The following is a 15192-nucleotide window of genomic DNA, read 5'->3' as shown; positions in this document are numbered from 1 at the left end:
GCCCCTAAGTCAGCTTTGCTGCCCCAGTGCAGCCTCTGCTTGTCACACCTGCCTCTCTGGTCCTGACCTGCTGGCTCCAGAGCCCCTCAGACACCTCAAGATCCAGGCCTCCAGATGGCCTCTGCTGCTGGGTTGGGCTGCCTGGCACCCTGCCCTCCACCCTCCCCCAGATGAGACTGGATCTTCAGAGCAGCCAGACCTGGAAGGAAAGAGGGGGGGGGGGAAGTCTGGTGTTCAAAGGCTGCACTTTGAATACATGGAGATTGGAAATGGTAGGACAGGGGTTAGGGCAAGAGATCTGGGGGCCTGAACCCCAGGGGTGGAGAGAGGGGCAGATTCTGGATAAGTGTGAGAACCCAGGAGCAGGATGGGAGGTGGATAATGGGAGAGAGCAAACCCTTGATCCCACTTCAGCTCCCAGTCTCGGAAATATTGGGGGCAGGGCCCAGGCCGAGGCCTTACCCAGCATAGGTGGGTACATGGGGGTCAGAGGATGTCGGGCAAATATGGCTAAGTTGTGGGGGCCACACATTGGTGGCCCTGGGTCTGGGTTTACCCCCCAGGGAACTCTGTATATCTATCTTTGTCTTTAGTGGAGGGTCCTTTGAATTTTTCTGACTATTGTTGGGGGTGTCTGAAGGCCTCTAAAGGTCTCTGGGCATCCCTGGGGTCTTGGGGATGTCTGAGTTTCTCTGAGTATCTCTGGAAGTTTCTGTGGGTCTCTAGGTGTCCTTGAGTGTCTCTGGAATCTCTCTGTCTTGGGCTATCTGTGAGAGCCTATAGGTATTTCTGGGGTCTTGGGGATTCTGAGTTGTTTTAGGTATCTCTGGGGGTTTCTGAAGGTCTCTAGGTATCTCTAAGGATCTCTGAAAGTCTCTGTGCTGAGACTGGCCCCGCGTGGGACTCAGACCTGTTTCAGACTCAGTCTCGGGACATGTCAGCCTGGAAAGAGAGGGAGTGTGGAGATGTACCCTCTGGAAGCTTCTGGTCCCCCTCAGGCCGTGGAGCCAGAGCTGCCCTGCTCCCCATAGCCTGGCCATGACCTTCTGGGGCTGCAGCAAGCAGGTCCAGACCCCAAGTCCCCCAGGCCCCAGACCTGTCAGACCCCTGCCATGCTCCAGAACCCAGGACCTCCCCAAATGCCGGGAACCTCCAGACTCCTAAGCCCCAGGACCTAGGCCTCCCAAACTCCAGACCCCTCTAAATGTTCCAGACTCCAGGACCCCCAGGTCCCCCTGACCCACCTCCAGAACCCACTATCCCAGGCCCCACGCCTGACCCTCCCCCCCCAACACCCCCAGCCCTTGTGTCTGGTACTTCCTCATTTTCTCATTTCCTCCTATTCTAAGAGGACTTAGCCCTTAACTCTGTGGATTCCTCCCAGGGTGTGGGGCATAGGGGACATCCAGCCCCACCCAGGCCCGAAGCTGGCTGGTGCCCCTCTGTCCCTCTTATCCCCAAAGCCAGCGTGTCTTACATGTGTTTGCTGGCCGATTTCTGTGTTTTGCATGAAAAACCTACGTGGTGAATTTCTCCCTCCCATCTGCCCGCTGCTTCGAGGTAACCACGGGTATTTGTTTTCCGTGTTTCATCCACGGTTTCTCTGGAAGAACGAAACGAAATCTAGAAGTTTACTTTTTTGGCTTTTTTCAGTTAATGTTTTCTCTTGGAGACATCTGCTCTCACCTAGGTCTGCTCCCACCCCCTCCACCCCTCCCCAGACCTTTGCCACAGTCTGTTCCATCCCCTGGATGCCCTTCTCCCACCTCCTTACTCAATAAGTCCCCCTCATCCTTCTCCCTAAGGCCTCGGCACACAGTAGGAGCTTAACAAAGGTTTGTGGGAAAAATAAATGAGTCTTTGCTTCTCAGTTCATAGAGACCCGTCATTTTGTTTCTATGACTCTGTGGCACCCCCCCTCCAGGATGGATAAATCATTATTCATCTACCCAATCCCTTAGATTGGTTCCTTTCCCCCCCCCCCCCCCATATAACAACATTGAGATGAATCATCCTTAACCGTGTCATCTCTTGGCCCTCCCTCTTTGTTAAAATTGTTCAAAACACACAACATAAAATTGACCATTTTCACCATCTTAGAGTGAACGATTGCGTGAGTTTTTTGTACATTTACAAAGTGTTTTGTGAGCACCACCTACCTCTGGCTCCAGAACATTTCCATTGCCCCAAATGGAAACCCCCCCCCCCCCCCCACTTCGCCACCCCACCCTCACCCCAGCCCCCTGGCGACCACCAATCTGCTTTCTGTCCCTAGGGATTTGCCTGGTCCGGACGTCTCGTATCAATGGAGTCATAGGCTCTGTGGGCTTTTGTGACTGGCTTCTTTCACTCACCCTCTTGTTTTCAAGGTTCATCCATGACCAAGGGAGCGTCAGCGCTTCACCACTTTTTGTGACTGAGTAACATTCCGCTGTCTGGAGGCACCACGTTTCGTTTATCCACTCCTCAGGTAGTTCATGCCACTGCCGCCCTTGTCACTCTGTCCACATGAAATATTCAGGACAGTCCCAGCAGCGGATGCTGGGGCAGCAGGCACGAGTGTTTGGAACCCCCGTGGCCTCTGCCGGTCAGTGTGCCTTCCACTGGGACAGCGCCACATGTGATCCCGAAGCGTGGCATGGGCTTCCCTGTTTTCCCATAGCCCGGCCAGCGCAGAACATCGGCACACTTCTGAATCTTTGCCAGTCTCATAGGGGAAAACAAATGACGCCTCAGAGTTGTGATGTGCAATTTTTCTGTTAGGAAAAAGTACCTTTGGGTGCGTTGGAACGACAATTTCCAGCTCTTTCTAAAAGTCTCGGCTCAAAACCTTTGGCCATCCCTCTGAGTCTGAAGAGGGGAAGGGGCAGAGTTTGAGGAGAGGAGGAAGCATGGGGGGGTGGGGTTCAGCTTCTCACCGTCAAGAAGGCTCTCAGAATTTATCCCACTTTACAGATGTGGAAACTGAGGCACAGGGGGGTTAAGATTGCACAGTGAGTCAGGGTCTGGAAGGGAGTTGAACTGGGTCTGCCTGACGCGAGGACCCCAGGGAGGCGGAAACCCCCTCCTAGCCCACCCTCCTTCATCTACTCTTGTCAGTACGCTTTGGGTCTGACTCAGGTACCTGTCTCCTTCTGGAACGCTGGTCTCCTGCCCAGGTTCCCCACCTCCAGACAGCAGGCTCGCTCACTCTGGAGGAATCTTTGGACACAGCACTCCTCCACTGCTCACACATCTTCCTTGGCTCCCCACGGCCCTGGGAATAACGCCCCACTCCTCGGCCTGGCTTCTGAGGCCGGCACTGCCCACCGCCTGCCCACACCACCACTTCCTCCTCTTAGCCTGTCCATCTAGCTACTCCACTCCTAAATGCACAGTCCCAGCCCACCATGCTTTCTCAAGCTGCAGGGCCTCCACGCCTGTTGTGACTTCTGCCTGGAATCTGCTGTGCATTTATTTCTGCCAGCTACTGTGACTCACCCCCAAGTCCTGAAATCAACGTCTCCTCTCCCAGGGAGTCCTCCTCGCAGCCCCCTCCACGGTGGAGGCATCACTGTACAGGAGCAGGAGCTCTGAGTCTGTCGGGGAGGCTAGCAGCTGGGAGAGTCAAAGGCAGGTTTTAGGAATTCTTGGCAAAACTCTACTCACGTGTTGAAGCCCCAATTCTAATGCTCCCTCCTCTAGGAACCCTTACCGGACTCTGTCCCTCCCTCTGACCCTGACCCGACTCCACTGGACTGGGTGTGTCTGTGGCTAGCTCTGTTCTCTCCAAAGACTGGGTTGCTCCACCAGAACCTGGCCATAGCCGAGGCCTTTTGGAAGTCCAGCATGGGTGATTGTTGAATGAATATGTGAATGCGTGGCTTGGGCGGCAACCGAGTTGAGACCAGGAAGCGAGTTGATGAGATAGCAGTCATTCGGGGTGTTAATGGGGGACATGTAGTCACTGGGTTCCAGCAAGAGAGAAGCAGGTCGCCCCTCCCCCTCCCGTGAGAATCCTGGGCCTGAGGTCTTGCAGGGGGGGGGGGGGGGGGGCGTGTCTCTGTGTCTTCATTCTTCCCCTCAGCCTTGCACCCGGACACCAGTTCCTCTTCCTCTGAGTCTCTGGGTGCGGATCCTGAGGAGCGCCCGGGACCAGAGTGAATCCGCTGAGGGTGCTGACCGCTTGGGCCCTCTCGTGCAGGTCAGCCACCACGCAGCCGTCCCGCGCCAGAGCCTTCCAGCACCGCCGAGGCAAAAGCGTGGCGGTGGGACCACAAAGGTAGGACGGAGGCGCTAGAACTGGGGTCCGAGAAGGGGCCTCAAACCAAATTGTAGGGGGCTCCCTTCAGCAGCCCCACCCCAGGTCAGCCCAAGACTCCCAACACTTCGCAGTTCCGGAAGAAACAATTAGTTGGGCCAGGGGCGGGCCGTTTCCGGGGCAACCGCCTATTTTGCATATGGTCCCGTCTTGGCCAATGAGGGCGCCCGAAATATTCGGGGTGGGGAGGGGAGGGGAAGGGAAACTTAACCCGAAGGGGCTCCACGGGGAGAAGGAGAGGGGATGACTGGGTCGGGTCTCCTCCTCGCCTTCCAAGACCTTTGGGCCCTGGAATTACGTACGCCCCGCTTCCCAGAGGGGGCGACTGGGGCCAGACAGAGGCTAGAGCCGACCAGAGGGGAGGCACACTAGAGGCTGCGTTTAATCATTTCCGAAGGAGCCTGAGTCACTCTGAAATAAGAATAACATTAATATTAACACTGACATTAATATTAATACACAGGCAGTGAGGGTGAAGTGTCCACAGGCTAAGGTCGGGGCTTGGATTCTGGTGTCTCTGCCTAGGTTGCTTGGATGGGGGGCGCCCTGGTGTGGATGCCGTTGTTGCCTCTGCTGCTGCTGCAGGATCCCGGCAGCCAAGGATTGTCATGCAACGTGTCCTCGTCGGACGTGGACTGGACCACAGAGTTCACAGCCACATGCCTGAATTTCAGCGGCCGAGGCCTGAGCCTGCCCCGGAACCAGTCTCTGCAGGCCAGGAACGTGGTCCTTCTTGACCTGTCTGGGAATGGTCTTCAAGAGCTACCACTGCGCTTCTTTGCCCTCCTGGGAAAGCTGGAGGTCCTAGATGTGACAAACAACCCGCTGGACCGAGTGGACAGGGCACTGGCCATGCGCTGTAAACTTGACCTGAAGGCTGACTGCAGCTGTGTCCTAGAATCCTGGCACCAGGTCAGACAGGACAACTGCTCTGGCCAGCTGCCTCTGTTGTGCCTGGACACAGCTACTGGTGCCTGGCACAATATCTCTACCTTCCTGGAGGTTGGCTGCCCCCCTGGCCTGTCCGTGATGACCATTGGGGCACTGGTGGCTGGTTGTAGCCTGCTCCTTGGGCTCACCATTGCTGGCCTAGTGCTGGCCTGGAGACTTCGGGGACGCTGGATGGTCAGCAGCCACGACCTGGACAAAACATGGGCTGCTCAGGATGGTTCCAGGTCTGGCTTGGGCAAGCAGCCGAGGTATAGTAGCCGAGGCCTCAGCCCTAAGCCCCCAGAGGCTGTCCTGCCCAGACCCTCCACACCCGACTATGAGAATGTGTTCGTGGGCCAGCCAGCTACCAGGCACCAGTGGGCCGAACAGGGGTGAGTGACACATCTGCCTGCAACACTCTGGAGGCAGACGGCCGGGATTCAAATGCCCGCACCGCCTCTTGTAGGCTGTGTGATCTTGGGCAAGTAGTTTCACCTCAGGGCCTCAGTTTTGTCATCTGTAAAATGGGGATAATGACAGCCCCCACCTCATGGAGTTGGGATAAGAATTGAGTTCCTGTTTCTGGACACGTTTCCCCCTTCGTGACCTGCAAGCCCAGTTTCTGGCTATCAAGGATGGGGAGAGGGGAAGCGCGTGCTGAGGCAGAGTAGGGGCTCTGCAGTAGCAGTCAGTGGCCTGGGCTCAGTTCCTGTGTGACCCAAGGGCTGTCTCTGAACCTCTGTTTCAGTCTCTGTAAAATGGGGACAGCTCCTCTTTCCCCATCTGCCTTTGGCACATGAGATGCTAAGAAAGCTGTGTCCCTCTCCCCCCCCACAAAGCCCTGTCACCTTCAGATTTGGCTGGACTTAGATGGGTTCAACTTTTCCAGGTTGGCTGAGGGAATGAGGGAATTCCGGGCGGCAGCACCAGCAGGGGCAAAGACCTGGAGGTGGATGAGAATAGAGAATCTTCCGTGAATCGGTTTTGCGAAAAGCAAGACATCAGAGCGGAGGCTGGAGGGGGCTGGGAGAACCCCAGCAGGAGTGGAACAGGATCATGGATGGGTTTGGGCAAGGGAATCCACAAAGTGGGGAGGCTGCTGGGAAGCTGCTGGTGAGAAATGAGAGAACATGCAAAGCAGATGCAAATTTGGCTCAAAAGCAGAAGTGGTCTGTGGTGGGGAGCTGAAAGGCACTAGACTCCATTAGGCAGCTCATGTTCTGATGCTCGCCTCTGCCTCACTGTCAGCAAAAGCTCAGGGCCAGTCTCCGCCAAAAACATTGTGATGCGATCCAAATGATATTGGATGTGTCATTCCGACCCTACGTTTTAGTTGTACAGGCGGAGGCTCTGGGAGACAGGGGGATGACTTGCCCAAGGTCACACAGTGTGTCCAAAGCAGGGGCAGGAAACAAATCCTGGCTCTGAGTCCTGTCTCTCCCACATAAGCATTTATGTATTTTGAGGGAGTCATTCTTTTTTTTTTTTAACCTTATTTATTTGTTTTGAAAGAGAGAGAGCAAGCAGGGTAGAGGCAGAGAGAGAGAGAGAAAGAGAGGAGAGAGAGAATGCCAAGCAGGCTCAACCCTGACAGCCCAGAGTCCAGTGCAGGGCTTGAACCCACAAACCATGAGATCATGATCTGAGCCGAAACTGAGAGTTGGATGCTTAACTGACTGAGCCACCCCGGCGCCCCTGGAGTGATTCATTGTAAAGCATGAATGACTGATAGACACAACTTGCCCCAAATAGCCTTTGTTACAAGAGGTAACAAGGAAGTATCCCCCAGGGGCATCTGGGTGGCTCAGTTAGTTGAGCTTCAGACTTCGCCTCAGGTCATGATCTCATGGTTTATGAGTTCGAGTCCCGCATCGAGCTCTGTGCTGACAGCTGGGAGCCTGGAGCCTGCTTCGGATTCTATGTCTCCCTCTCTCTCTCTGCCCTTCCCCCGCCTGTGTGCATGCACACACACTCTCTCTCCCTCTCTCAAAAATAAATAAACGTTAAAAAAAAAAAAGAGGTGCCCCCCCCCCCAACCTGGGGTAGGGTTCCAGAAGCATGTTCCAGAGGCAGGAAAGTTCTTCTCTGCGGGTCTTGCCTACCATAGCTAGACATTGCCAAGAAACTGCCTCCTCCTCTATGGATCTGGGACTCCGAGATTTATTTCTGTACCGAGGCCACAAAGTCAGTTGCTTCAGGAAACCTAGTGAAAACATTTCCCATTTGAAGGGGCACTGGTTTGGCTTTAGCCACTTGTGTCCGTGTGGCTGGTGCAGCTGGAACTTCTGACTTTTCAAGAGGAAACTGAAGTCTAGATTTAATGTAAAAAATGAGCAATGATCTCAACTTTAAGGGGGAAGACGATTTGACCATGGGCTCGAGGTCCTTGTGCCACAGCATTACAATGCTAAATCCACGGAATCTTCCCTGAATCTCTGGCCCCCCCACCTCCTTTACTCAGAGAAACTTGAGAGGCTGGGAGAACACTGCCCTGTGCCTCAGTTTCTTCACATGTAAATACTGGGCGGGGGGGGGGGGGGGGGAACTCAGCTGCCCAGAACTTTCTTCGCCTCTCAAAGCTGACGTGCCTGCACCCTGAGTCCTCCCTCCCCTCACATCTGTTTGTCTCCACAGGGCCCACCCATCAGAGGATAGCGACTTCTACATGAATTATGAGGGCCTCGACCGTGCCTCCCAGCCTGTCTACTGCAATCTGCGGTCATTGGACCGAGCCCCACTGGACGAAGAGGAGTATGTGATCCCCGGGCACTGAGTCTTTGGTGCCCTGAACTCACACCTGCTGCCTTCCAGCTGACTGGGAGCATTCTGGCTCTTCCCTGGCCTCCGTTTTCCCACCTGAGGAATGGGGACAGAGAAGGACCGTCCCTAAAGCCCCAGGGAGGCTCTGTATCTCCCTCTCCAGCCCCCCGCTCTGCTTCTCACCTCCCGCAGCTGCTGGAAGGGGAAGAGGAGAGGCCCTGGTATGGGGACAGGAGGGTCAATTTGTGAATGCCATTGTCACCCTCCTGGGAGAGTACTAGACGTGCTCAATAAATACTGCAGGGCTGACAAGGCTGCTGGCTCAGGGTGAGTGGGTTCCTTGAGGTGGGGATTTCCTTAAGCTACCCAAACCAGATCTCTGAGACTCCTGAATTGTTCCCCACCCTTGGTCTCTCCTCTCTGTCCCTCTTAGGCTGCCTTCCCGGGTACCTGATACCCAGGCTTAGCCCCCAGGGCAGCCCACACCAGCCCCAGAGGGATCATTATAACTTATGAATGGTACTGTGTTCCTCCCCTGCTCACATACCCTCCATGGATTCCCCAGGGCCCCCAGGACCTCAGCCTGGGGGTTGAGGCCTGCGTGATCCTGCCCTGCCCAGCTCACTGTCCTGTCCCATTCCTGTGTCCTTCTGGTATAAGCCTCCTCACCACCAACTCCACCTTGCTCCTGAAGTTGTCATTTGCCCATGCCATTCCTTTCGCCCAGGATGCCATCCCCTTTCGCTTTGTCGCACTGTTAAATATCTTAATACAGATGCAGAACTCTGGTCTCTGGGTGTCAGGGGGCACGGGTCCAAGTCCTGACTCTGCCATTAACAGGACCTCAGTTCCCCCATCTGTACAAGGCAATTAGAGTTAGTGTCTCTGCAGCTGTTTTAGCTTGAATATGCCGAGGTATCTTAACTCACCCTTCAAGGTCAGGCTCAATGCCACTTCCTCTAAGAAGGCTTCCTTGGTTTCTTGTCAGGAACCGAGTCTCAGTGTCTTTTAAGAGTTTGTTCAAATTCTCATGCCTCAGCTGGGTGTCCTGTCAGCTGCTTCCAGCCTGGCTCCTGCCAACCCTCCAATCTAGGGGAGACAGCTGGACACAGGCACTCTCAGTCCTGAGAGGTCAAGCCTGGCCTGGAGGGAGGGATGGGGTCAAGGGCTCCAGAGGGAGATGAACAAAGGAGCTGAGAAAAGGCTGCATATAAGAAGGGAATCCGGAGTGGGTTTTGAAGAATGCGTTAAGTGTTTGAGAAGTGGAGAGGACACGCATACTGGGTAGGGGGACCAGCCTGACAAGCAGCAGCCTAGAGGGATAAAAAGGCCCATGGGCAACACAATGTTCAGCAAAGGCAACAGCTGTTATTTGGGGAGAGGCTCAATACGGCATCTGCTAGCTTTGGGTGACCTTGGTATTAATTTTGAGGCTCCCGTGGGTTCCCCAACACTTGGGAATGATCTGGGGCGGGAGAGGGAAACTATGAGGGTCTTTACTACCTTAATTCCCTGCATGCCCACCCTAGACACTGTTCAAGTGGCCACTCCTGTCCCCAGTCATCTTTCTTGCCTCTGGCATGAACCAGATCCCAGCCCTCCCCAGCTCCTATGTCTAATTCATGGCTCTTCAACTAGACCCACACCCTCACCATCACCCATGAGATTTGGTGGCTTCTGCCCCCCACCCCCACCTCTCTGGCCCCATCTTCAACAGTTTTGCTGTTGAACACTGAGCTTGTTTCCACCCCAGGGCCTTTGCACCTGCTCTTATGCCACAAATGCTTATCCTCCGACTCTCCCGGGTCCTGTTCTTCCAGGTCTCAGTTCATATATCATTTCCTCAGGGAGGCCCCCCACCCCCTCCGCCGACCATCTAAATCACCTCTGACTCCATTCATTAATAGATGGCCTGGATTGACTTCTCAGCACAATTCTTACCACCATCCACTACTTTCTCATTATTTTTCTTTGCACTCACCTATCTTCCTCCCTCGACTGAGCTCAAATGGGATGCTTTTTTGCCTGTCTTGGTATTTCTGTGTCCTCAGTGCCCAATCAAGGCCTGACACAAAGTGGGCATTCACTGAATACATTCAGGGGCACCTACAGTCACTCAGGTCTGCCTCTGGGTGGCAGCATTCACAGGGGACACACCTCACTCACTGCTGGAAGTAGGCACTCTCTTCCCCAGGCCCCCGTAACATTTCCTATCAGAGATTCTCAGGATGGACAGGCAGTTGGGTGTGGGACGGGCCTGGGTTTGGCACATCTTGGGGATTCCAAGATCCTAAGTAGGAAGACTCATAAGATTGGAGATGCAGTGTGCATGAAAATGTTCCTCACAATGCATTTATTTCCCCATTTTTTGTTTTTAACTAGCTGCTTGGAGTAGATTTTCCACTTGGTGCAAGGCACACAATAACAGAGCGTCAGAAAGGCATGCCTGTGGCTTGGATAGTAGAGGGTGGGATTCTCTCAACTTCCTATTTTTAGTGTTTTGCTGTTTTGTGTTTTTTTTTTTTTTTTAATTTTTTTTTTAACGTTTATTTATTTTTTTGGGACAGAGAGAGACAGAGCATGAACGGGGGAGGGGCAGAGAGAGAGGGAGACACAGAATCGGAAACAGGCTCCAGGCTCTGAGCCAGCAGCCCAGAGCCCGACGCGGGGCTCGAACTCACGGACCGCGAGATCGTGACCTGGCTGAAGTCGGACGCTTAACCGACTGTGCCACCCAGGCGCCCCAGTGTTTTGCTGTTTTGATAGAAAAGAAACCAACTGGTCTGCCTGCTGCAGCCTGCCTAGTCTACGGGGAGGGGAGGGATGGGCTCTGATGAGCCTACCGCCTCCTGAAGGCTGGTGCCTGGTGGTGCCCACTCAGGACTGGGGCCAGGCTTTAGCCTTGTCGGGCTGGCCACCAAGCTGCTTCCTCATATAGCTTCCAGAGCCAAGTCACAGGTGATCCTGCCACTGGAGGCCTGGAGAGATTCTGAGGGTTCCGGGGACTCCAACACTGTGGCCGCGGATGGGAGAGTGGACTTCCCCAAAAAGCAGCTTGCCCATCAGTGACCCGGGTTAGTCTTGGGGAACTGGGGTGGTGAGGGATGGCTTCCCCAGGATACTCTGCCCTTCCGCAGGAGGTGTTACTGGAAGTGGAACCCAGGCGGTGCCAGTGATAGTCGAGGGTGGCCACGAGCAAGACGCTGCAGGGGATGGCTGCCATGCTGTTGTTTGTGGGCTGGTGGAAACCAAGTGCAGGCAGAGGCCTGGGACTCCCGGCCGCCTCTGCCATGCAGGGTGCGGTCCTCCCCACCCCCCCCTGGGGGCCCCGCCCCGCCCCCGGCCGAGCTCTCTTTATCGGAAAGATTAGAGGTACCGTTAACATAGAGTGATGCGCCACAAAGAGAAGTGATGGGACTCTTCGAGGTCAGGGGCGACATCACACACAATATGCCTGATTGCAGACGGATGGCTGCCTGTGTTTGGAAAGGGGACTCCAATGCAAGCAGAGCCAGCAGGACAGTGATAGAGAGAGGACCGTATCACCACAGAAGCAGGAATACTGAGAGGTGAGATATGGAGGGAGAGGGACACCCACAAGGGTCTCAGAAACAGAGGAACGAGAGACAGAGAAGCACAGAGACAGAGAGAAGGGTGTCTTTGAGGGGCACTGGCGTCATGAGCACCATCCAATTGCTTGGCATCCCAGAACGCCCCACCACCCGTTCCCTGAGCAGTTCCACTCACCCTAATACCAGGTCCCCTGTGAGAACTGAGCTCAGGGAGCGGAAGGTTCTTCCCAGGGTCACCAGCTCCATCCTGGACAACCATCGGGGCTCGGGTCAGACAACTTCATTTTTATTACCACGGTTTTAAATAAATGCACACCGTCAGACCAGCCCCTCCAGTCCCCAGGCAGATCACCCCAATAAGTTAATAATAAATACAAACATAAATACAGCGGTCTCCGCCGGACGGGGCAGATAGCAGTGGTGGGAAATCGGGTATCTCAGGACCCACAAGCCCCTTCGACAGGCAAGGACCTCTGAGGTCACTTCCACTGCGCACGAGCCGTAAGCGAAAGACTAGGACCGCTCATAGGCAGTGGCAGTCCTTGGCCACGAGGTCGTCGAAGGGCGTAAGCGACACCCGACCGTCGCTGTCTTGGTGCATGAGCACCACCGGCTCGTAGCGGGCGGGCACGCAGCACGGCGCCGGCGTCGCGTCGGGGTTGAGGCCGTGCAGGCGCGCCTGCATCTGCGCGTGCGTGTTGGCCGACCGGAACTGGCTTGGGCACGCGCCGATACACATGCGCACGTCCAGCTCGCGAGGCGCCACCACCCAGTTGGCCCATCCCAAGTCCTCGAGCGACGCGCGCAAGCTTCGCAGGCGGCAGCAGCGCCCCGCCCCCAGGGGGCAGTTGTCCTTGGAGCGCGCATGCGCGTTGCGGCGCCCTCTGGCCGCGCGTGGCCGCCAGTGCAGCTCAAGCTGGGGACGTGCAGAAGGCAAGGCCGCCGGCAAGCGGTCCCTCTGGGGCAACAGTCGCAGGTGGAGGGTGGGCGCCCCGGAACCTCCAAGGCTGAGCTGACGCCGCAGCGGCCGCGTCACGTCCCACGAGCTCAGCTCCGTCGGGGACAGCCTGAGCAGCGCGCGATGCAGGCGGAAGGATGCGGGGAGCCCCTTCGTCAGGTCAGCCCGGGCGATGCGCAGGTGCAGGTGGCCGCCCAGCGCAAGTCGCACTGAGGGAGAGAAGAGAGCCAGTCAGTCAGTGACGGGCCTATGTGCACCAGGCGCAAGTGCCCATTTCCAACCCCCACACCAACCTGGATCCTACCTCAGGGCCTTTGCACTAGCTGCTTCCCCTTCCCGGCACACTAGTCCCCTGAATCTCAGCATGGCAGGCTACATGTTCCTCCAGCCTGCCTGACAGGCACTGCCCTATTTTCTTTCATTGTGTATCATTTCATCTCCCCTACTAGAATCTTAGTAGGAGTTTCAGTCTCCCCGGTCACCACCATGCCTGGTACACAGTGGGTGCTTGGTAAGTACTGGCAGGAATTCATGTGGATCTGATTTTGAGAGGCACTAAGAGCCAAACAGTGGCTCTGCCTCCTCTGGAAGTCAAAAACGTTTTATTGAAGGGCTACTAGGTGCCTGGGGCTGGGACTACAACAACCAGCTGCTGTGTTTTCAACTCTCTGGATCTTGGTTTCCATGTCTGAGAAATGAAGGGTGCCTGGCTCCCCAGGATCCTCAGGTCCCCAGGCTGGTACAGGTGTTGGGGATAGGGAGCAGACTGGGGTTTGAGGGCCCTGGACTCAGTCACCAGGCTCACAGAGAGCAAGAGGCATACCCGGAGTCTCACAGCGCACGTAGGGTTAGGGTGGGATAATAGCGCCCCCTTCTGGTTTGACGCTCTTTCCCTAACCCCTTCCAGTTAGCGCAGCCCAGATCTCCTTCCGCCCTCTGTACCCCCTAGAGCCTCCGTGGAGGGGGCAGAAAATACCCCCCCCCCCCCCAAGGCACCTGCTACGTGAGACTCGAGCAGTGGCTTGTCAAGGGATTGCATCAGACTGCGAACCAGTACGGGCGGATTCGGCCTATCCCTGGGCTGCGCTCCTCTCGTCCCTGCCCCTGAATCCCTTCTCCTAGATTGCGTGCCCTCCCCCACCCCTAAACCCAAGGACGGGGAGCCCACCCCCCACCCCGCGCCCGATTTTGTTTCTGGAAATTCCAGGCTCTGTGAGTTTTCAAGAGACTCGCTGGGCCTCAGTTTCCCCATCTGCGATCTTTAACATCTCACTTTGGCCACACCCCGCCTAGTCTTGGCATAAACCCGGCCACCACCTCCCCTCCCCCGCCCCACCCCCCGAAGCCCTAGGGGGGATGTTCTTGTCCGGTTCACAGATAAGGAAACTGAGGCTCAGTGGCAGGTCTGGGTCCCTGTGTCTCAGAACCACTGGTTAGATGATGGTAGCTGCACAGGGGGCGCCGGTCTCCTAGATTTCACTCACGCTTTGGAGTGAGTATCCGGACTTGAGCTTCAGAGATGACTCGGTCAGGGTTTGAATCTTCCCAGCTTTGGTTCAACCGCAACCTGGTCTGCAGGTGTTCGTAGAGTTTCCGAAACTCCTCGAATCTGGAGACATCCGTACCGGAGCGAGCTTCTGAGGGTCCCGGAAAGGCCGGGAGGTGCTCCTGGGCCAAAGACAGGGCACCTCCCGAAGGCAGCCAGCAGAGCATCAGCAGCATCAGCAGCATCAGCAGCATTGGTGGTGTGGGTCCAGGCCCAGGCATGCCTGTGCTAGCTGAGCTCTGAACTGAGACACCGGACGCTGCTGGACTGGCCTTTATAATCCCCGGACTTTGTCCGCCCCCGCCTGCCTGGTCCCTTCCGCTCTGGGTGCAGAGTAAACACTCCAGGGACCATACATGGCTGAGTCTTGGGCTGCTTTTAAGGGGGAGGCCCTTCTGGGGAGTTCTCCTGGGGAAGTGGGGGACGCCCTCCCCCCCAGAAGCCTCTCTGAGCCTCAGTATCCTCTATGAAATGGGGACTTCCTTCCAGCTTGGTGGACTGGTGAAAAGAATGCTTTTGTCAGAAAAAGACTTATTTCTATGTGCTCAATTCCCATAGCAAGCGCTTAAGAGGAGGCCTTCTCCCTCATGGGATTTTCTCTCTCCCTTCCTGGTTAGGGTCAAAGGCTCCAGATGTTGAAAACCAAAGGAAGCAGAGGAGAAAGGGCCAGAAGGAGCCAGAAGGAACAACCTTAGGCAAGTCATTCCCCTTCATCCCACTTCTGTTTCTTCATCCGGAAAACAAGAACTGAGACTTTCACTGGAGAGAAGTTCAAATGGGGCATAAACGACAGGGCCAGACCCACAGGAGGTTGTGTGATTGACTGAGTGTTTTTGCAGTCCCTGATCCTTAGGGGGAACTCCTGCTCGTGCTTCAAAACCCTACCCCAAAAGCTCCTCCTCCAGGAAGCCTTGCCTACCATTACCTTTCCAGGCTCAGCCGCATGCTCCCAACCCCCATCCTTTCCTCCAGCGCAGACCTGACCTCACAGCACTGGGAGTATCTGTGCTTGGCTCTGTCTGCCCCAGACTGGAGGCCCTTGGAAGACTTAGACAGAGATGAAGCTACTCTGGGGCCCCAGGCCCTTGGCTGGGCCCAGAGTGGAGGGGGCAGGGAATTGGAGTGC

The 15192-nt window shown here is 55.8% G+C and overlaps 2 protein-coding genes and 1 long non-coding RNA gene across 6 annotated transcripts; 2 read left to right on the top strand and 1 right to left on the bottom strand.

Annotated features, from left to right (window-relative positions):
* Window positions 1-3674: 3674 nt before the first annotated feature.
* On the top strand, window positions 3675-8305 carry LRRC25 (leucine rich repeat containing 25). Of its 2 annotated transcripts, none has more exons than XM_040444951.1 (3): window positions 3675-4261; window positions 4788-5622; window positions 7865-8305. In XM_040444951.1, the coding sequence occupies exons 2-3, from the start codon at window positions 4835-4837 to the stop codon at window positions 8001-8003; spliced, it is 927 nt and encodes a 308-aa protein (XP_040300885.1). In that variant the 5' UTR covers window positions 3675-4261; window positions 4788-4834; the 3' UTR covers window positions 8004-8305. The 2 variants fall into 2 exon arrangements, with proteins under 2 accessions (XP_040300885.1, XP_040300884.1); XM_040444950.1 differs by having other exon boundaries at window positions 3677-4261; window positions 4826-5622.
* GDF15 (growth differentiation factor 15) lies at window positions 4663-14313 on the bottom strand. 3 transcript variants are annotated; one of them, XR_005781460.1, is made up of 7 exons: window positions 14005-14313; window positions 11942-12729; window positions 11738-11809; window positions 6079-6173; window positions 5634-5747; window positions 5380-5440; window positions 4663-4711 (listed from the first exon to the last, which is right to left on the bottom strand). XR_005781460.1 is itself a non-coding variant. In XM_040444952.1 (2 exons), the coding sequence occupies exons 1-2, from the start codon at window positions 14285-14287 to the stop codon at window positions 12086-12088; spliced, it is 927 nt and encodes a 308-aa protein (XP_040300886.1). In that variant the 5' UTR covers window positions 14288-14313; the 3' UTR covers window positions 11828-12085. The 3 variants fall into 3 exon arrangements, 1 of the variants encoding a protein (XP_040300886.1); XR_005781461.1 differs by lacking the exon at window positions 5634-5747; XM_040444952.1 differs by lacking the exons at window positions 4663-4711; window positions 5380-5440; window positions 5634-5747; window positions 6079-6173; window positions 11738-11809 and having other exon boundaries at window positions 11828-12729.
* On the top strand, window positions 12584-14421 carry LOC121011022 (uncharacterized). Its single transcript, XR_005781464.1, has 2 exons — window positions 12584-12679; window positions 14099-14421. It is a non-coding gene; the product is annotated as an uncharacterized LOC121011022 (long non-coding RNA).
* The last annotated feature ends 771 nt before the right edge of the window (window positions 14422-15192 follow it).

The sequence above is a fragment of the Herpailurus yagouaroundi genome, unplaced genomic scaffold (genome assembly GCF_014898765.1).
Source record: "Herpailurus yagouaroundi ecotype Mexico unplaced genomic scaffold, PumYag 193, whole genome shotgun sequence".
NCBI classification, from domain to species: domain Eukaryota; kingdom Metazoa; phylum Chordata; class Mammalia; order Carnivora; family Felidae; genus Herpailurus; species Herpailurus yagouaroundi.
This window is presented reverse-complemented; position numbering and strand designations above follow the sequence as displayed.